Source organism: Lampetra fluviatilis, chromosome 68 (genome assembly GCF_964198595.1).
Source record: "Lampetra fluviatilis chromosome 68, kcLamFluv1.1, whole genome shotgun sequence".
NCBI lineage: Eukaryota > Metazoa > Chordata > Hyperoartia > Petromyzontiformes > Petromyzontidae > Lampetra > Lampetra fluviatilis.
In genome coordinates, this window is record NC_136342.1 from 2699940 (window position 1) to 2722768 (window position 22829).

The 22829-nt window shown below is 60.4% G+C and overlaps 1 protein-coding gene across 1 annotated transcript in view; it reads left to right on the top strand.

Moving 5' to 3' along the window:
* LOC144952532 (uncharacterized) overlaps positions 1-15418 on the top strand; it is an 83372-nt gene extending 67954 nt beyond the window's left edge. Inside the window, 12 exon segments of the mRNA XM_078882980.1 lie at positions 590-805; positions 1156-1230; positions 1850-1942; positions 3158-3452; positions 3984-4114; positions 5909-6006; positions 6452-7109; positions 8303-8392; positions 12707-12790; positions 13303-13388; positions 14411-14608; positions 15290-15418. Coding sequence (XP_078739106.1) covers positions 590-805; positions 1156-1230; positions 1850-1942; positions 3158-3452; positions 3984-4114; positions 5909-6006; positions 6452-7109; positions 8303-8392; positions 12707-12790; positions 13303-13388; positions 14411-14561 — 1977 coding nt within the window. The 3' untranslated portion in view covers positions 14562-14608; positions 15290-15418.
* The last annotated feature ends 7411 nt before the right edge of the window (positions 15419-22829 follow it).

Below are 22829 nucleotides of genomic sequence, written 5' to 3' on the forward strand. Positions count from 1 at the left end.
AGTGGGTGGGTGGGTGAGTGGGCGGGTGAGTGGGTGGATGGGCGAGCGGGGTGGGCGAGTGGGTGGGTGGGTGGGTGGGTGGGTGGGTGAGTGAGTGGGTGGGTGAGTGGATGGGCGAGCGGGTGGGTGGGTGAGTGGGCGGGGTGAGTGGGTGGATGGGCGAGTGGGTGAGCGGGTGAGCGGGTAGGTGAGTGGGCGGGTGAGTGGGCGGGTGGGTGGGTGGGTGAGCGGGTGATTGTGGGCGAGTTAATGGGGGGGTGAGTGAGTTAGTGGGTAGGTGGTTTGGTGGGTGGGGGATTGAGTGAGCAAGTAATTGAGTGGGTGAGTGAATGAATGGTTTTGTGAGTGGGTGCGTGAGTAGGTGGGTGAGTTAGTGAGTGTGTGGGTGAGTGGGTGAGTGGGTGGGTGAGTGGGTGAGTGAGTTTGTGGGCGAGTGGGTGGGTGAGTAGGTAGGTGAGTGGGTAGGTGGGTTTGTAATGGGGAATTGAGTGAGTGAGTGAGTAATTGAGCGAGCGAGTGCATTGATAGCCGTGTAACCCGCGCCGCGTTCGCGTGACCCCCACCACCCCCCCCCCCTCCTCGCCGCCAGCTGGGCGAGGCGGTTCGTGTGGCGCTTGCCGGCGGCACCGGCGTGGGGGCGGTCTCGGGAGGGGGGGGTCCCTCCGCGGGGGAGCACCGGCCCGGCCCCATCGGCAAGGAGCGCTGGTTGCGCCAGCGGAGGCCGGAGAAGTCTCCGCACGCAGCTGGCGCCGACGGCGGAGGGCACGGGCCTTGCGGCGCCACGCACTCGCCGCCCGCGTTCAAGGTGCCCGTCCGCCCGTGGCCCGTCTTGTCTGCGTACGCGTGGTGCACCTGCCAATTCCTGCCCTTCGACCAACACCAGTAGTGATTGTCTGAAGCGGTCCTGAGCCTCCCCTCGGTTGACTGGGCTGAAATGAGTAGCTGGTGCTGCGGTGTGTGTAGTGAACATCGCTACTGGGGGGGCAAAGGCGGTCGGGCGTGGTGCTGGCCACCCACCCACCCCCTTCGACGTTCGCTCACTAACAGCACTCGCCCCAACAGTTTGTTAGAAGCTATACGGGGGGGGGGGACCTTTGTCTTTGTGTACCTCTGACCATTTCTGCGTATAATGACTGCCTGTGTCTTGTCGTGCAGAGCGCGGGATTCGCGTCTTCGGAAGACGTGAAGACAGCGTCTGGGCTGTCTGCAGCCGAGAGCCTGGGGCCCAGGGTACGATGGAGACACACGGGGGGAGAGATGTGGGGGGAGAGACGCGGGGGGGGAGAGATGCGGGGGGGGGAGAGGAGAGACGCGGTGGGGGGGGGAGAGAGGGGGGGGGGGAGAGACGCGGGGGGGGAGAGACGCGGGTGGGGGGGGAGAGACACGGCGGGGAGAGAGACACGGTGGGGAGAGATGCGGGGGGGGGGGGGAGAGACACGGGGGGGGGGGAGACGCGGGGGGGGGGGGGAGAGACGCGGGGGGGGGAGAGACGCGGGGGGGGAGAGACGCGGGGGGGGAGAGACGCGGGGGGGGAGAGACGCGGGGGGGGAGAGATGGGGGGGGGGGGGAGAGAGGGGGGGGGGGAGAGATGCGGGGGGGGGAGATGCGGGGGGGAGAGACGCGGGGGGGGGGGGGAGAGACCAGGGGGGGGGAGGGATAGACGCGGGGGGGGTAGAGACGCTGGGGGGAGGGGGGCGGGGGGGGAGAGGCGCGAGGAGGGGGGGGGCCGGTCTTCACTCTGACCACACCACCAACCCCCTCCTTCACGGGCACCAATACTCGCTAACAGCACTTGCCCCGATGGTCGGTTGAAGGCTACGTGGGGGACCTTTGTCTTTGTGCGTTACAGGTGACGCTGCCCGGGGTGTCGGTGTCGCGACCCGGCGGTTTGCCCTCTGACCTCGCCCACGACTCTCCAGCCACCGCCGACCTCACGCTCAAGGTGACAGGGACACGGGGACACGGGGGAGAGTAGGACACGGGGACACAGTGACAGGGACACGGGGACACGGGGAAAGTAGGGCACGGTGACACGGGGAGAGTAGGGCACGGTGACACGGGGAGAGTAGGGCACGGTGACACGGTGACACGGGGAGAGTAGGGCACGGTGACACGGGGAGAGTAGGGCACGGGGACACGGGGAGAGTAGGGCACGGGGACACGGGGAGAGTAGGGCACGGTGACACGGGGAGAGTAGGGCACGGGGACACGGGGAGAGTAGGGCACGGGGACACGGGGAGAGTAGGGCACGGTGACACGGGGAGAGTAGGGCACGGTGACACGGGGAGAGTAGGGCACGGTGACACGGGGAGAGTAGGGCACGGGGACACGGGGAGAGTAGGGCACGGTGACACGGGGACACGGGGAGAGTAGGGCACGGGGACACGGGGAGAGTAGGGCACGGGGACACGGGGAGAGTAGGGCACGGGGACACGGGGAGAGTAGGGCACGGGGACACGGGGAGAGTAGGGCACGGTGACACGGGGAGAGTAGGGCACGGTGACACGGGGAGAGTAGGCCACGGTGACACGGGGAGAGTAGGGCACGGGGACACGGGGAGAGTAGGGCACGGGGACACGGGGAGAGTAGGGCACGGTGACACGGGGAGAGTAGGGCACGGGGACACGGGGAGAGTAGGGCACGGTGACACGGTGACACGGGGACACGGGGAGAGTAGGGCACGGGGACACGGGGAGAGTAGGGCACGGTGACACGGGGAGAGTAGGGCACGGTGACACGGGGGACACGGGGGACACGGGGACACGGGGACATGGGGACACGGGGAGCGTGGGTGTTGGTGTCACCCCAGTGTTGGTGCCATTATGTGATCGTCTTTTGTTCTGCGAAGATACCAGAGTGGCATGGGTTCAGTGTGTGGGTTTTAGTGAAAGTGTGGATGATTGTGGGAGCGTGTCTGTGTGTGCATGTCTGTGTGTGCGTGTCTGTGTGTGTGTGTCTGTGTGTGTGTGTCTGTGCATGTGTAAACATCGCCACCGAGGAGACAAAGGCGGCCGGGCGTGGTCCTGGCCACCACCCCCTCGTGTGCCACAGTGCCGGCCTTCATAGGCGCTCGCTAACGGCACTTGCCCCGGCAGTCTGTTAAAGGCTCTACGGGGGATCTTTGTCTTTGCGTGTGTGTGTGTGCTCGCGTCCGCAGATGGAGTTTGCTCGCAAGGCCTGGGAGAACTCCCCCAGCCTCCCCCACGCCGCCCCCCGCTCGCCCCCGCTCGCTCCCCCACAACACCACCACCACCAGCAGCAGCAGCTGGCGCAGACGGCACAACCGCACCACCAGCAGCCGCCACCGCTACAACCGCCGCCCACAACCGTCCCGGCGGTGGGTGGCGGTGGCGGTGGTGGTGGCGGTGGCGCGACGATGGCTGGGTACGGCCCGTTTGGCGCGGGAGCCGGGCCCATGCTGGTGCCGTCGCTGGCGCCGCCGTCGCTGCCCGGTGAGTGGGGGTGCGGCGCGTGTGTGCGGGTGCATCAGAGGTCGCAATCAGGTACCCGATACCCGAAGCCTACTCGTACCCGCCCGCTTACGGGTTGGGTATGGGTACGGCCGGGTACGGGTACCCGTTTATGACCCTGGTACGGCCGGGTACGGGTAAGGGTAAGGAATCAAAACCCATTTGCGACTTCTGGGGTGCATGCGGTGTGGTGCGTGTGTGAGTGGGGCGTGTGTGCGGTGTGTGACTGCGGAGCATGAGCGCGGCGCGTGCGGTGTGTGTGTGCATGGTGCGGCGCTGGTGCGGTGTGTGTGACTGCTGGTGTGGTGAGAGCGAGGCGTGTGCGGTGTGTGTGTGCGGTGTGTGTGTGCGGTGTGTGTGTGTGCGGCACGTGTGTGTGTGTGTGCGGTGTGTGTGACTGCGGGTGTGGTGAGGTGCGAGCGAGGCGTGTGCGGCACGTGTGTGCATGGTGCGCGTGGTGCGCGTAGCGTGCACCCACAATACTCACCCCCTCTCACCCCCCCCCCCCCCCAGTGTTTGCGTCGTCTGCGGGGGGCCCCGCGTTCTACATGAACGTGGGCCACCTGTTCACCGCCCAGCCGCGCCTGCACCCTCCGCCTCCCTCGCTGGGCCAGACGGCGTCCTTCCAACCGGCGCTCTCTCAGGTGACGCTGCTGCACCACCGCCGCCGTGGTGGGGCGCTAACACGGTGGTGGGGGGGCTACCGTGGTGGGTGGGTGGGGCGCTAACACGGTGGTGGGGGGGCTACCGTGGTGGGTGGGGGTGGGGCGCTAACACGGTGGTGGGGGAGCTACCGTGGTGGGTGGGGGTGGGGCGCTAACACGGTGGTGGGGGGCTACCGTGGTTGTGGGGGGGGGCGCTAACACGGTGGGGGGGGGGGGCTAGTGAGCGTTCAGTGAAGTCGTGTGTTTGTCTCTCTGTGAGAGTGACGGAGTGAGTGAGTGGAGTTTGTGAGTGAGTGAAGGAGTGTGTTTGAGTGAAGGAGTGAGTGAGTGAGTGGAGTTTGTGAGTGAGTGGAGTGTGTTTGAGTGAAGGAGTGAGTGAGTGGAGTTTGTGTGTTCTCCCTCTGTCCTGCAGAGTGACCGTGAGTGAGTGTGTTTGAAGGAGTGAGTGAGTGGAGTTTGTGAGTGAGTGAAGGAGTGTGCTTGAGTGAGTGGAGTTTGTGAGTGAGTGAAGGAGTGTGTTTGAGTGAAGGAGTGAGTGAGTGAGTGGAGTTTGTGAGTGAGTGAAGGAGTGTGTTTGAGTGAAGGAGTGAGTGAGTGAGTGAAGGAGTGAGTGAGTGAAGGAGTGTGTGAGTGAAGGAGTGTGTTTGAATGAAGGAGTGTGTGGAGTTTGTGTGTTCTCTCTCTGTCCTGCCGAGTGACCATGCGTGAGTGTGTTTCAGTGATTGGAGTTTGTGAGTGAGTGAAGGAGTGTGTTTGTGTGAAGGAGTGAGTGAGTGAAGGAGTGTGTTTGAGTGAAGGAGTGAGTGAGTGGAGTTTGTGAGTGAGTGAAGGAGTGTGTTTGTGTGAAGGAGTGTGTTTGAGTGAAGGAGTGAGTGGGTGAAGGAGTGTGTTTGAGTGAAGGAGTGAGTGAGTGAAGGAGTGTGTGAGTGAAGGAGTGTGTTTGAGTGAAGGAGTGTGTTTGAGTGAAGGAGTGAGTGAGTGGAGTTTGTGAGTGAGTGAAGGAGTGTGTTTGAGTGAAGGAGTGAGTGAGTGAAGGAGTGTGTTTGAGTGAAGGAGTGTGTTTGAGTGAAGGAGTGAGTGAGTGGAGTTTGTGAGTGTGTGAAGGAGTGTGTTTGAGTGAAGGAGTGTGTTTGTGTGAAGGAGTGTGTTTGAGTGAAGGAGTGAGTGAGTGGAGTTTGTGAGTGAGTGAAGGAGTGTGTTTGAGTGAAGGAGTGTGTTTGAGTGAAGGAGTGAGTGAGTGAGTTGAGTTTGTGAGTGAGTGAAGGAGTGTGTTTGAGTGAAGGAGTGAGTGAGTGAGTGAGTTGAGTTTGTGAGTGAGTGAAGGAGTGTGTTTGAGTGAAGGAGTGAGTGAGTGAGTGAGTTGAGTTTGTGAGTGAGTGAAGGAGTGTGTTTGAGTGAAGGAGTGAGTGAGTGGAGTTAGTGAGTGAGTGGAGTTAGTGAGTGAAGGAGTGAGTGAGTGGAGTTTGTTTTGTTCTCCCTCTGTCCTGCAGAGTGACCGTGAGTGAGTGTTTGCTCATCGCCCTTGGTTCACAATGGCCGTGTGCGTGTGTGTGCGTGCATGTCTGTGTGTGTGTGTGTGTGCGTGTGTGTGTGTGCGGGCGTGTCTGCATGTGTGTGTCTGCATGTGTGTTTCTGTGTGTGTGCGTGTCTGCGTGTGTCTGTATGTGTACGTGTGTGTCTGTGTGTGTCTGTGTGCGTGCGTGCGTATCTGTGTGTGCGTGTCTGTGTACGCGTGCGTGTCTGTGTGTGTGCGTGCGTGTGTGCGTCCCGCAGCCGCCGCCGGTGCAGCAGGTGGCGTTCCCGGTGTACGCGTCGCTCGCGGCGCCGGCGCCACCGCAGGACGTGTTCACCGGATCGCTCGCTCCCTTCCGGTATCGGCTCGCACAAAGACAAAGACGCACCCCCCCCTTGCCCGCAACCGGATAGCCTCTAGCAGCAAGTGCCGGCACCCCCTCCGTCTCCCCGGTGCACCGGTTCAGATTTCGCCGGTGCCGGTTAGCCGCGGTGGGCGAATGGAGCTCACGGGGTCGCGCCAACGCCGAAGTTTTTTTCACCCACCGCACCGGTTAGGGTGGAGTGGGGGGCGGGGGGAGGCGGGAGAGGTGGGGGGGGGGGCATATTTAAGGCCGAGTTAACCTAGGAGAGGCCCAACTGAAGCGGGTTACAGATCGTCTCAGTCCCGTGTCGGTGGCCGTGGCACGGACTCGGACTCGGGGGGTGAGAGGTCATGGGTTTGGTGGGTTCACCGCTCGGCCAATCACAGACGCCGACCCTAACGCCAGCGCCGGCTCTGCCCTTGTGCGTGTGTGTCCCTAGTTCCCAACAGCAGGCTTACCTGCAAGGGAACCTGCATCAGCAGCACCAACAGCAGCAGCAGCATCAGCAGCAGCAGCATCAGCAGCAGCAGCATCAGCAGCAGCAGCATCAGCAGCAGCAGCAGCAGTCACCCTCAGCTCCTGTGGTGCTGAGTGGAGTGCCAGCCGCTCTCTTCTCTACCAGCACCACCGCGAAACCTCACGCTTACAGCGCCACTTTTGCTGCACCACTACAGCCGCAGCACCACCTGCAGCAGCAGCAGCAGCAGCAGCACCACCTCCTGCAGCAACAGCAGCAGCATCTGCAGCAGCAGCAACAGCAGCAACAGCATCTGCAGCAGCAGCAACAGCAGCATCTTCAGCAGCAGCATCTTCAGCAGCAGCAGCAGCAACAGCAGCTGCAGCAACAGCACCACCAGCAGCAACAGCAGCAGCAACAGCAGCAGCACCACCAGCAACAGCAGCAGCAACAGCACCACCAGCAGCAACAGCAGCAGCACCACCAGCAACAGCAGCAGCAACAGCAGCAGCAACAGCAGCAGCAACAGCAGCAGCAACAGCAGCAGACGGTGCCTGTGGTTGGGGAGGTGGTGCCAGGGAAGTTGCCGGGACCGGCGCCGGTGTTGTACGGAGCTCCGGTTGGTGACGGCACGACTCAGGTGAGCGCAGAGGTCGCAAACGGGTACCCGATACCTGTACCCTACCCGATACCCGGCTACCCATACCCGGCCGGGTACGGGTACGGGTAGGCCGTGAGTCACTGGTGAGTCACCGTGATTGTCACTCATTTCCCAACGTCTTGTCTCTTCTCACAATTCAAGTTCCTAGAATCAACCCACCCGCGCCCGCAACACGGCTTCATCCCAGAGGTCGCAATCAGGTACCCGATACCCGTACCCTAGCCGTACCCGGCCGGGTACGGGTACGGGTACGGCCGGGTATGGGTACGGGTACCCGTTTGCGACCCTGGTGCGGCCGGGTACGGGTAAGGAATCAAAACCCGTTTGCGACCTCTGGGTGAGCGGCAATGTGAGAGAGGAGAGGGGTGGTGCGGTGGTGTTTGTGTGTGGTGTTGGTGGTGACGATGGCGGTGGTTGTGATGATGATGGTGGTGGTTGTTGGTGCTGGTGTTGAAGATGGTGGTGGTTGTGGTTATTATAGTCATTGTGGGTGGTGGTTGTGGTGCTGGTGATGATTGTGGTGGTGGTAGTTGTGATGAAGGTTGTGGTTATGTATGTTATGGTGGTGGTGGTGGTGGTGATGATGGCGATGGTGGTAGTTGTGGTTATTATGATGGTGGTTGTGGTTATGACGATGATGGTGGTTCTGGTGATGGTAATGAAGGTTGTGGTTATGATGATGGTGGTTGTGTTGATAATAATGATGGTGCTGGTGATGACGGTAGGAGTAGTTGTAATGGTTGTGGTTATGATGATGGTGGTGGTTGTGGTTATGATGATGATGCTGGTGATGACGGTGGCGGTAGTTGTGATAATGGTTGTGGTTATCATGATGATGGGGGTTGTGGTTATGATGATGGTGGTGGTTGTGGTTATGATGATGATGGTGGTTGTGGTTATGATGATGATGGTGGTTGTGGTGGTGGTGATGGTGATGATGGTGGCGGTAGTTGTGATAATGGTTGTGGTTATCATGATGATGGGGGTTGTGGTTATGATGATGGTGGTGGTTGTGGTTATGATGATGATGGTGGTTGTGGTTATGATGATGATGGGGGTTGTGGTGGTGATGGTGCTGGTGATGACGGTGGCGGTAGTTGTGATAATGGTTGTGGTTATGATGATGATGGTGGTTGTGGTGGTGGTGATGGTGGTGGTTGCGGTTCTTATAGGAATGCCAGACTGTGTTTCCATCTGGACATCATCAGCAACACAAGCAGAATGGGTTTTCACAGGCTCCAGGAGGCAACCTACAGCATCAGGCAAGCCTCTACCACTGAGACAGACACACGGACATGCAGACATGCAGACACACAGACACGCAGACATGCAGACATGCAGATACACGGACATGCAGACACACGGACATGCAGACATGCAGACACACAGACACGCAGACATGCAGACATGCAGATACACGGACATGCAGACACACGGACATGCAGACACACAGACATGCAGACACACAGACACACAGACATGCAGACACACAGACATGCAGACATGCAGATACACAGACACGCAGACACACAGACACGCGGACACGCAGACATGCAGACACGCAGACATGCAGACACACAGACATGCAGACACACAGACACGCAGACACACAGACATGCAGACACACAGACACGCAGACACACAGACATGCAGACACACAGACATGCAGACACACAGACACACAGACACGCAGACACACGGACATGCGGACACGCAGACATGCAGACACACAGACATGCAGACACACAGACATGCAGACACACAGACCTGCAGACACACAGACACACAGACACGCAGACACACGGACATGCAGACACACAGACATGCAGACACACAGACATGCAGACACACAGACATGCAGACACACAGACATGCAGACACACAGACATGCAGACACGCAGACACGCAGACACGCAGACACACGGACATGCAGACACACAGACATGCAGACACACAGACACGCAGACACACAGACATGCAGACACACAGACATGCAGACACACAGACATGCAGACACACAGACCTGCAGACACACAGACACGCAGACACACAGACATGCAGACACACAGACATGCAGACACACAGACATGCAGACACACAGACATGCAGACACACAGACACACATATACGCAGACACACAGACATGCAGACACACAGACCTGCAGACACACAGACACACAGACACACAGACATGCAGACACACAGACATGCAGACACACAGACATGCAGACACACAGACACACATATACGCAGACACACAGACATGCAGACACACAGACATGCAGACATGCAGACACACAGACATGCAGACATGCAGACACACAGACATGCAGACACACAGACCTGCAGACACACAGACATGCAGACACACAGACCTGCAGACACACGGACATGCAGACATGCAGACACACAGACATGCAGACACACAGACATGCAGACACACAGACATGCAGACACACAGACACGCAGACACACAGACATGCAGACACACAGACCTGCAGACACACAGACACACAGACACGCAGACACACGGACATGCAGACACACAGACATGCAGACACACAGACATGCAGACACACAGACATGCAGACACACAGACATGCAGACACACAGACATGCAGACACGCAGACACGCAGACACACGGACATGCAGACACACAGACACGCAGACACACAGACATGCAGACACACAGACATGCAGACACACAGACATGCAGACACACAGACCTGCAGACACACAGACACGCAGACACGCAGACACACAGACATGCAGACACACAGACATGCAGACACACAGACATGCAGACACACAGACATGCAGACACACAGACACACATATACGCAGACACACAGACATGCAGACACACAGACCTGCAGACACACAGACACACAGACATGCAGACACACAGACATGCAGACACACAGACATGCAGACACACAGACACACATATACGCAGACACACAGACATGCAGACACACAGACATGCAGACATGCAGACACACAGACATGCAGACATGCAGACACACAGACATGCAGACACACAGACCTGCAGACACACAGACATGCAGACACACAGACCTGCAGACACACGGACATGCAGACATGCAGACACACAGACATGCAGACACACAGACATGCAGACACACAGACATGCAGACACACAGACACGCAGACACACAGACATGCAGACACACGGACATGCAGACACACAGACACGCAGACACACAGACATGCAGACATGCAGACACGCAGACACACAGACACACAGACATGCAGACACACAGACATGCAGACACACAGACATGCAGACACACAGACATGCAGACACACAGACATGCAGACACACAGACATGCAGACACACAGACATGCAGACACACAGACACGCAGACACACGGACATGCAGACACACAGACACGCAGACACACGGACACGCAGACACACGGACATGCAGACACACGGACACGCAGACACACGGACATGCAGACACACAGACATGCAGACACACAGACATGCAGACACACGGACACGCAGACACACGGACATGCAGACACACAAACATGCAGACACACAGACATGCAGACACACAGACATGCAGACACACGGACATGCAGACACACGGACATGCAGACACACGGACATGCAGACACACGGACATGCAGACACACAGACACGCAGACACACAGACACGCAGACACACAGACACACAGACACGCAGACACACAGACACGCAGACACACAGACACGCAGACACACAGACACGCAGACACGCAGACACACGGACACGCAGACACACAGACATGCAGACACACAGACATGCAGACACACAGACATGCAGACACACGGACATGCAGACACACGGACATGCAGACACACAGACATGCAGACACACAGACATGCAGACACACAGACACACAGACACACAGACACACAGACACGCAGACATGCAGACACACAGACACGCAGACACACAGACACGCAGACACACAGACACGCAGACACACAGACACGCAGACACACGGACATGCAGACACACAGACATGCAGACACACAGACCTGCAGACACACAGACCTGCAGACACACAGACACACAGACACGCAGACATGCAGACACACGGACACACAGACATGCGAACACACAGACATGCAGACACGCAGACATGCAGACACACGAACACACAGACACACAGACATGCGAACACACAGACACACAGACATGCAGACACACAGACATGCAGACACACGAACACACAGACACACGAACACACAGACATGCAGACACACAGACATGCAGACACACAGACATGCAGACACACGGACACACAGACATGCAGACACACAGACATGCAGACATGCAGACACGCAGACACACGGACATGCGAACACACAGACACACAGACATGCAGACACACAGACATGCAGACACACGAACACACAGACACACGAACACACAGACATGCAGACACACAGACATGCAGACACACAGACATGCAGACACACGGACACACAGACACACAGACATGCAGACACACAGACACGCAGACACACGGACATGCAGACACACAGACATGCAGACAAACAGACATGCAGACACACAGACATGCAGACATGCAGACACACAGACACACGGACACACAGACACACAGTCATGCAGACACTGCTAAAGACAGAGACCAACACATACAGACGAAGACACAGATCCCCCCGTATATTTCCTTTAACAGACCGTTGGGGCAAGTGCTGTTAGCTAGCAGCACCCCATGAAGGACGGCACGGCGCACGAGAGAGGATTGTGTGGCCAGCGCCACGCCCGGCCACCTTTGTCTCCCCAGCGGGGGACGCTTACTACACACCGCACACAGGCTAACCCACACAGAGACGCATGCCGGCAGGCGGACACACAGACGAGACAGATGGATAGACAGAAGATCGATGGCTTGATGGATAGACGGATGGACAGTCAAACAGACAAGTGTGTGGACAGAGGCGGCCGGGCGTGGTGCTGGCCACCCACCCCCTCGTGTGCCGTGCCGGCCTTCGTAGGTGCCGCTCGCTAACAGCACTTGCCCCTGCAGTCTGTTCAGGCTACACGGGGGATCTTTGTCTTTTTTTTGTGCGGTAGTGCAGAGGTTAGCGCTACGCTGCGCCACGAACCCGGCGACCCGAGTTCGATTCCCGCTCACGGCCAACACCGGTGGCCATTATCTGCACCGGTCCTGGGCCTCCCCTAGGTCGACTCAGCCTCTAAATGAGTGCCCGGTGCTGTGTGTAGTAAACATCGCCACTGGGGAGACAAAGGCGGCCGGGCGTGGTGCTGGCCTCTCCCGTCTCCTCGTGTGCCGTGCCGGCCTTCACAGCTGCTGCTCGCTAACAGCACTTGGCCCGACACTCTGTTAAGGCTACACGGGGGATCTTTGTCTTTGATGGGGGAGACAAAGGCGGCCGGGCGTGGTGCTGGCCACCACCCATCCACCCCCTGTTCTGCGCCAGCCTTCACCTGCTCGCTTAACAGCGCTTGCCCCGACGCTCTGTTAAGGCTATACGGGGGCGGTGGGGGGGCGATCTTTGTCTGTCCAGGCCTCCTTTGCACCGGCCACTCTGCTCCCCGCCCAGCCGGCGCAGCCTCCGTTTGGAATCCGCGCTGCAGCGGCGCCCGCCAAGGTGAGTGGAGGTGTGGGGGCCCCCCTCCCCTCGTACCCGTACCCGGCCGCACCAGGGTCGCAAACGGGTAACCGTACCCGGCCGGGTAGCCGGGTATTGGGTAGGGTACGGGTATCGGGTACCCGATTGCGACCTCTGGGATGAAGCCATGTTGCAGGCGCGGGTGGGTTGATTCTAGGAACTTGAATTGTGAGAAGAGACAAGACGTTGGGAAATGAGTGACAAACGGTGACTCACCAGTGACTCACGGCCTACCCGTACCCGTACCCGGCCGTACCAGGGTCGCAAACGGGTACCCGTACCCGGCCGGGTACGGGTAGCCGGGTATCGGGTAGGGTACGGGTATCGGGTACCCGGTTGCGACCTCTGCCGGTGCGGTGTGTAAACATCTCCACGGGGGAGACAAAGGCGGTAGGGGGTGGTCCTGGCCCTGATTCTGACTTTCACCCCTGACGCTCGCCCTGAGCGACTTTCGTCCCGATCCTCACCCCGACTGTGGCGCTCTCTGTCAGCAGCCGGGGGAGTCGGAGCGAATGGGAGAGGACCTCGGCCAGGGCTCCTCCACCCTCGGCGGCCCGGCCTCCTCCTGCACCTTCAGGTGTGCGGTGACTGCGACGGTAACGGTGGTGGGGTGGCGATTGCGATGGTTGCGATCCTGCCATTCGGGACGGTGATCGTGACAGTGATTGTGATCGTGGTGGTGGCGGTGACTGCGACGGTAACGGTGGTGGGGTGGCGATTGCGATGGTTGCGATGCTGCCGTTCGTGACGGTGATCGTGATGATGGCGGTGATTGTGATCGTGGTGGTGGTGATTGTGACCGTGATGATGGCGGTGATTGTGATCGTGGTGGTGGTGATTGTGACCGTGATGATGGCGGTGATTGTGATCGTGGTGGTGGTGATTGTGACCGTGATGATGGCGGTGATTGTGATCGTGGTGGTGGTGATTGTGACCGTGATGAGTCATGATGACGGTGAATTGTGGTGGTGATCGTGACGGTGGCGGTGATTGTGATCGTGGTGGTGGTGGTGGTGGTGGCGGCGATTGTGACCGTGATGAGTCATGGTAGTGGTGATTGTGACGGTGAATTGTGCTGGTGATTGTGATGGTGGCGGTGATTGTGATCGTGGTGGTGGTGGTGGCGATTATGACCGTGACGGTGATGATGGCGGTGATCGTGACAGTGATGGTGATCACGGTGGTGGCGATTGTGACCGTGATGAGTCATGATGGTGGTGATTGTGACGGTGAATTGTGGTGGCGATAGTTCATACCTTCAGCCCCGCTGAAGGTATGAACTTATTTTTGTCCGGAGCGACCCTGTCCCACCACCACAAGCGATGGCTCGGGCAAGTGGCCCCCGTCATCACGTGGGCATCGACGGGCCACGTGACGATAATATCATCAAGATTTAAGCTTCCTACATGTTGAATGTATGCACCTGCCGGCCAAAGTGAATTCCTTGTCTGTGCGAACTTTCACGGCGAATAAAACCCTTTCTGATTCTGATTTCATGGAAATCATCTCGACGCTGCGTGTTCCCGAAACGTGGAAGGGGGGAAAACAAACCGGGAGCCGCTGTGACCTCGTTCGATCCTCTGACCCCGACCCCCCCAGGACGGCCGGGCTGACCCCCCAGACGACCGCGGTGGTGACGGTGACGGCGTCTCCGGTGGTGCCGGGCCGCAGCCGTTGCCGCCGGCGACGACGACGACTGCCGCCCCCCCCCCACCGTGCTTCCCCAAGCACCCGGGAGCCGGAGCCGTGAGGGTCGGGGGGCCCCCCCCTTACCCGCCGCACTACCTCCCCACGCAGGTGAACCAGAGGTCGCAAACGGGTTTTGATTCCTTACCCCCCGTACCCTACCTGTACCCTACCCGGCCACACCAGGGTCGCAAATGGGTACCCGTACCCGTACCCGGCCGGGTAGCCGTTTCCTACCCGTACCCTACCCGAAATGAGTGACAAACGGCGACTCAGCAGTGACTCACGGCCTACCCGTACCCGGCCGCACCAGGGTCACAAACGGCTACCCGTACCCGGCCGGGTATCGGGTAGGGTACGGGTATCGGGTACCCGGTTGCGACCTCTGCTGTGAACCGGTGCCGGGGGGGGGACACCGCCCCCCCACCACCCCCGTCGCCCCTCCCCCCTCCCCTAGGTCGACCCGGCATCGAACGAGTAGCTCGTGCGGTGTGGTAAACGTCGCCACCGGGGAGACAAAGGCGGCCGGCATTCACAGGGGCTATTCGCTAACGGCACTTGCCCGAAACAGCCTGCGAGAGGCTATACCGACGGAGAGGGGGCATTTGTCTTTGTGTGTGTGGGGTCAGCGGGGGGGGGGGTCGGGAAGATGCAACCAAAGTTCCAGTCGGGGCAGCGATAGACAATCCCTGAACCAACGAAGCGTGTGTCCCCCCCCCCCCTCACCCCCCCTCTCCCCCCCCTCTCACCCCCCCCTCTCGCCCCCCCTCACCCTCTCCCCCCTCATGGCAGGCCATGCCCCAGCCGGCGCTGCTGCGCCAGACGGTGCGTCCCGCCCAGGGTACCACCTTCCCCGCGCCCATCCAGCGCCCGCCACCGCCAACGCCTCAGCCGCGGGTGGCGACGCCGCCGCAGCAGCAGCAGCAGCAGCAGCCACAGCAGCAGCAACAGCAGCAACAGCAGCAGCCGTCGTCAGCTCCGCCGGGCGGCTCCATCGCGGCCCGGTTCACCAGACCACCCAGCGGCGGCGGCGGCGGCGGTCAGCAGCCCGCGGCGCTGCCCCCCGCTCAGCAGCAGCAGCAGGAGCAGCAGCAGCAGCAGCAGCAGGAGCAAGCGGCCGCGCTAGCGCTGGTGGGCAGCCAAGTGGCGGTGTCATCGCCGCCACCGTTCGTCAACCCGCGCGAGATGAAGGTGAGCGGGGGGTTCGGTCGAACGTGGCGCGCTCTGCCGCCGCCGCCACGGTGACGCAGCCGGCAACGATGCCACCCTTGGCCGCCGGCGCCAGCGCGGCTGTGTGGTTTTTTTTTCCACTGGCTGGTGAACCGAGCTGAGCTGGCATGGGGGTGGGTTTTTTTGTTTTGTTTTGTGCCACTGGCTGGTTTGAGCCGAGCCGGCACGGAACCCACCGGCCTGGCAAGCGGACGCACGAGTCTGTGCCGGAGCGACGACGCGGGTCGGCACGCCGTGGATGACGCGGCGCCTCCGCCCGCTACCCCGGCGGTGACGGCGGTGACGGCGGTGACGGCGGCGGCGTCGTCGATGGTCACGGTGCTGCCCACCCACCCCCTCCCCCCACGCCTCGTGCGCTCAGCCGGCCTTCGTAGATGCCACCGCCGCTCGCTCACGGCGCTCGCCCCGACGGTCTGTTTGGTGCAGAGGTCGCAAACGGGTTTTGATTCCTTACCCGTACCCGGCCGCACCAGGGTCGCAAATGGGTACCCTACCCGTACCCGTACCCTACCCGAAATGAGTGACAAACGGTGACTCACCAGTGACTCACGGCCTACCCGTACCCGTACCCGGCCGGGTACGGGTAGCCGGGTATCGGGTAGGGTACGGGTATCGGGTACCCGGTTGCGACCTCTGGTTTGGTGATGGCGGTGATCGCGACGGGGCGGTGGCGATGGGGGTGGTGTGTGGGGGGGGGGCAGCGATCGTAGTTGTGACGCCGTCTCTCTCCCCCCCTCTCTCCTCTCTCCACCGTTCTCCAGGCCAAGCAGCGAGCTGAGGTTCTGCAGTCGACCCAGAAATTCTTCGCCGGGCAGCAGCAGCATCATCAGCAGCAGCAGCATCAACAGCAGCAGCATCAACAGCAGCAGCAGCAGCACCATCAGCAGGGCAAGCCTGGCGCGCAACCACCGGCCTCCTCCACCGCCGAACAAACCCACGATCAGCAGGCCGCTTGCCCAGCCGACGGGGCCGCGGTGGCCCCCGGCGTTCCAAGCGGTGACGGCGGTGCCACCGCCGTCGCCGCCGGCAACGACGCCGACGCCGCCGTCCACCAGGGGCCGCTGCCGCCGTGCGGGAAGCCGGCACGGACGGGCCCAATCAAGCCGCAGCTCGGCGCGAGGGCCGTCGGCGATCAGGAGGAGTTGCCCTGACGACCACCACGACGGCGATGTGGTGGTGGCGGTGGTGGTGGAGGCGGTGGAGGTGGAGGTGGTGGAGGTGGAATGAAGGAAAGGAGAGGGGGCGGGGCGGGGGGCGGTAGGAAGGAGGAAGAAATGAAGTCGGTCCAGCTTTTTCAAGGCTTGTGGCCCCATCATCCGGTGGATGAAGATGACGAGGGATGGGGGGGAGGGAGGGAGCCGGAGGGAATGGGCGGCGGCTGGTGGTCGCGTTGGCGGTTTTTGCCGCGTCGTCACCGCTCGCCCCGCGGGGAGGGAGGAGGGATGGAGGGAGGGAGGAGGGATGGAGGGAGTGACGCTAGTCCACAGCTCGACGTTCCCACAAGGAAGTCCTCTTTATCGGTGACGCGCACGGCACGCGTTTGCACGTGCCGTGGGTGCACCGCGGTTTCCCCCGGCATCCAGGAGAACCGCCACCATCGCCACCACCCCTCTCCCCCACCCCCCCCCCCGTTCCCCCGGCCTTCCGCGGGAATTCCGCACGGATGGATTCCGGATTCCGTACGGGTGGATCGATGTTGCTGTGCTGCCAGCACTGTACAGTGCCGCCCCCCCCCCCCCCCACACACCCACCCACCTCTCATAGCCCGGGGACTCTTGTTGCAGTCTTGCAGGCATCTCTGCGTGGATCGCCAACCCCTGCCCCCCCCCCACACATCCCCCCTCACCCCCCCCCCCTCACCCCCCCCCTCACCCCCCCCCTCACCCCCCCCCTCGCCCCCGTTGAGTTAAGCGACGGGTTCTGGGTCAGTCCCCTTCGACCTTTCTCCTGTTGTGTTTCCCAGGCGTGCTCCGGTTTTGTTTGTTAGCGTTTTAATTTTAAACCTTAGACTTAGCTTTTTTATATATATATTAATGTAACCGTGTTGTTTATTATTATTTTGTTTTGCCCCCTCCCTCCCCCCCGCCCTCCCCCCCTTTATCACTTGACGCCACCGACACCACCACCACCGCCACTACAACCACTGCTACCACCACCACCGCCGCCACCACCACTACAACCACTGCTACCACCACCACCGCCGCCACCACCACTACAACCACTGCTACCGCCGCCACCACTACTACCACTGCTACCACCACTGCCAACACCGTTACCGCCACCACTGCCGCCACTGTTACCACCACTACCGCCACCACCACTGCCGTCACGGTGACCGCCCCCCCATTCCCCCCCACTCCACACGGAGATGGCGGCGGTGGCGGTAACGATGGCGGCGGTCAGTCGCTCGACGTCCTCACAACGGGACGTGGCGGCCCCCCCCAAACCCCCACCGCCCCCCACCCCACCGCGCCCCCCCCCACCGCGCCCCCCCCCCCCCACCCACCGTTCCTCCGCGTCCGTCCAAGGGGGGGCGGTGGCGAGCGGCACGGATCGACGGGGGGGCCAACGCTACGCAACGTACGGGTCAGAGTGGAGGGTCGTGTGTGTGGCTGGGGGTCGCGGACGCGGTGAACTTCTCGAACCTTGGAACGCCTCTAGCGCAAAGCTCGAGGTCGGATGGATGTGTGGCGCCGCGGTCGGCCTGGCTCGGCTCCGGTGGGGGGAGGGGGGGGGGGCACGCGACCCCTTCGTGAACTCCTCTCCTCGCTCTTCTCCGCGTCCCGTCCGCCTTGCGACGGAGCGGCGACATTTATTTAAAGAATCTCGAACGAAGCGGTTGTCGTCGTCGTCGTCTTCGTCGTCGTCGTCGTCGTCGTCATGGCGACGGCAGCCTTCCCCCGCGCCCACCGTGGTCGGTGTTGGCGGAGGGAGTCGTCACCACGAGACTGGAGGGAGCACGCAGACACAGTGGCCGATCTCACACACACGGTGACCGATCACACACACACACACGCAGTGACCGATCACACACACACACACGCAGTGACCGATCACACACACACACACGCAGTGGCCGATCACACACACACACACGCAGTGACCGATCACACACACACACACGCAGTGACCGATCACACACACACACACGCAGTGACCGATCACACACACACACACGCAGTGACCGATCACACACACACACACGCAGTGACCGATCACACACACACACACGCAGTGGCCGATCACACACACACACACGCAGTGACCGATCACACACACACACACGCAGTGACCGATCACACACACACACACGCAGTGGCCGATCACACACACACACACGCAGTGACCGATCACACACACACACACGCAGTGACCGATCACACACACACACACGCAGTGGCCGATCACACACACACACACGCAGTGGCCGATCACACACACACACGCGCAGTGGCCGATCACACACACACACGCGCAGTGACCGATCACACACACACACACGCAGTGACCGATCACACACACACACACGCAGTGACCGATCACACACACGCAGTGACCGATCACACACACACACACGCAGTGACCGATCACACACACACACGCGCAGTGGCCGATCACACACACACACGCAGTGACCGATCACACACACACACGCAGTGACCGATCACACACACACACACGCAGTGACCGATCACACACACACACACACACGCAGTGGCCGATCACACACACACACACGCAGTGGCCGATCACACACACACACACGCAGTGGCCGATCACACACACACACACGCAGTGACCGATCACACACACACACACGCAGTGGCCGATCACACACACACACACGCAGTGGCCGATCACACACACACACACGCAGTGGCCGATCACACACACACACGCGCAGTGGCCGATCACACACACACACACGCAGTGGCCGATCACACACACACACACGCAGTGACCGATCACACACACACACGCAGTGACCGATCACACACACACACGCAGTGACCGATCACACACACACACACGCAGTGGCCGATCACACACACACACGCGCAGTGACCGATCACACACACACACGCAGTGGCCGATCACACACACACACACGCAGTGACCGATCACACACACACACGCAGTGGCCGATCACACACACACACGCGCAGTGACCGATCACACACACACACGCAGTGGCCGATCACACACACACACACGCAGTGACCGATCACACACACACACGCAGTGACCGATCACACACACACACACGCAGTGGCCGATCACACACACACACACGCAGTGGCCGATCACACACACACACACGCAGTGACCGATCACACACACACACACGCAGTGACCGATCGCACACACACACACGCAGTGACCGATCGCACGCGCACACACGCAGTGACCCATTGCACACACACACACACAGTGACCCATTGCACACACACACACACACAGTGACCGATCACACACACACACACACGCAGTGACCGATCACACACACACACAGTGACCGATCACACACACACACGCAGTGACCGATCACACACACACACACGCAGTGACCGATCGCACGCGCACACACGCAGTGACCCATTGCACACACACACACAGTGACCCATTGCACACACACACACACAGTGACCGATCACACACACACACACACGCAGTGACCGATTGCACGCGCACACACGGTGACCCATTGCACACACACACACACACACGGTGACCCATTGCACACACACACACACACGCAGTGACCCATTGCACACACACACACACACGGTGACCCATTGCACACACACACACGCAGTGACCCATTGCACGCACACAGTGACACACAGCGCATGTTGTTTTGCCCGAACCGCTACGTTGAGAAGAGAGGAAAAACGACGGGGAGAGAGACGGAGAGACGGAGAGACAGACAGAGAGAGAGAGAGACGGAGAGAGAGGGAAAACACAATCGCCTCCGCTCACGTCTTCGTTGTCACCATCATCTCGGATCGCCACGAACGACGGTGAAAGGAGGACGAGACGGGATCGTCACCGCCTCGGCTCACGGTTCAAACAGACCCGCCGCTGCCGCTGCTGCTGCTGCTACGGGGGGGCAGCGGTGGGGAGGAGGGTGGACTTCAGCGGTGTGGGGTGGAGGGTGGACTTCAGCGGTGTGGGGAGGAGGGTGGACTTCGGCCGGAGGGTCGTGCCGCGGGTCACCACGACTGATCGCAGCGGCGATCGCCGCCCCGAAAATAGTCGCGACACGAAGCAGCTCGGCCGTTTCCTTCCGCGCAGTGGCAGCGTGCGTGTACATGTATGTGTACGTGTGTGCGCGTGTACATGTGTATGTGTGCGCGTGTACATGTACGCACGCGCGTACATGTATGTGTGCGCGTGTACATGTACGCACGCGCGTACATGTATGTGTGCGCGTGTACATGTACGCACGCGCGTACATGTATGTGTGCGCGTGTACATGTACGCACGCGTGTACATGTATGTGTGCGCGTGTACATGTACGCACGCGCGTACATGTATGTGTGCGCGTGTACATGCACGCACGCGTGTACATGCACGCACGCGCGTACATGTATGTGTGCGCGTGTACATGTACGCACGCGTGTACATGTATGTGTGCGCGTGTACATGTGCACGTGCGTGCGTGTGCACGAGCCCCGCTTTTTGCATTGGTATTTACCCCGTCCCCTTGTGTGCGTGCGTGTGCAGTCACGTGGTTGGGGTTGGCGCGGGTTAACTGAACGTGACCAGCGCCGCCGCGGTGAATGTTCCTTCCCACGTGTCTCTGACCTCCCCTGACCCCCCTGACCCCCACATGACCCCCACATGACCCCCGCCCCTGCGTGTCCTGGTCACGACATTTCACAGGTAGACGGGCGTCCGAGGACTGAACATTCTCAAAAGGTGGCTCCATTGCTCAGCGATTTTTTTTTGTCGTTTCTGGCTTTTTATTTGACGACGGCGATGACAACGACGACACTGTCGTCACTCCCCCCCCACCTCGTGGGACAGACAAATGGGGGGTCCCCCCGCCTGCTCTCCCGCCCTGGAAACGTGGAATTTCCCCCACGCGCTCCGTTCTCAGCGTTGCAGAGCGACCGAGACGTCCGCTTCTGCAACCCACCCACCCTCCCGGTTTGGATTTTGTACGAAGTCAAAGTTCTTTGGGGAGTGGAAAAATTTAAACGCCCCCCCCCACCCCACCCGGGTTTTTGACTCCATCTCCTGGACTCGGCACGTCGAGTTTTGAGTCTCACCCCCGGGGTCCGGACCCCATCGACTGGTAGAGAGGGGGGAGATGTGGTCTCCCTCGCCCCGGGTACGCAGGAGGTCGTGGGTTCGATCCCAAACCTGACGATGCCTGCTGTATAGATTTGGAGTCTGCGTCTCTCTCTTCTCGCACCCCCCCTCCCTCTCTCACCCCCCCCCACCACCACCGTGGTAATCGCATGGAGTCATCTCCGGTCTTTCCCTTGCCCACATTTACAATCGACAACGTGCGTTTATCAGAGTGTTTGGGCTACCGCTGTGATGACGAGCCGCTAAGTTGAGCTTATCCACTTGTGGGCCAGGCCCCACGTCTTAAAAAAAAAGCTCTAGAGCTCAGTGAGCTTTAGCTGATGAAATAAAAAAAAATCAAGTTTAGCTTGAGTATGGGTTACTCAAAACCTCTTTCCAGGATGGTTTGGCCAGCGGAGGAGAGGCCAAAATTGCCCCCGTCTCACAGAGGTCCCTCTGGCGGGAGGCACTTCAGCCAGCAGGGGGGTGAGGGAGCAGTTGCGGGGATGCACCTTTGATATTTTTTTTTTAAATTGGGAACATTTCCCCTTTACATTCGTGGCGTTAGGTCGACCATATTGCGTGGGGGACATCCTAGCGGCCATGTTGCCTGGGGGACATCGTGGCGGCCATGTTGCCTGGGGGACATCGTGGCGGCCATGTTGCCTGGGGGACATCGTGGCGGCCATGATGCCTGGGGGACATCGTGGCGGCCATGTTGCGTGGGGGGGGGGGCATCGTGGCGGCCATGTTGCCTGGGGGACATCGTGGCGGCCATGTTGCGTGGGGGACATCGTGGCGGCCA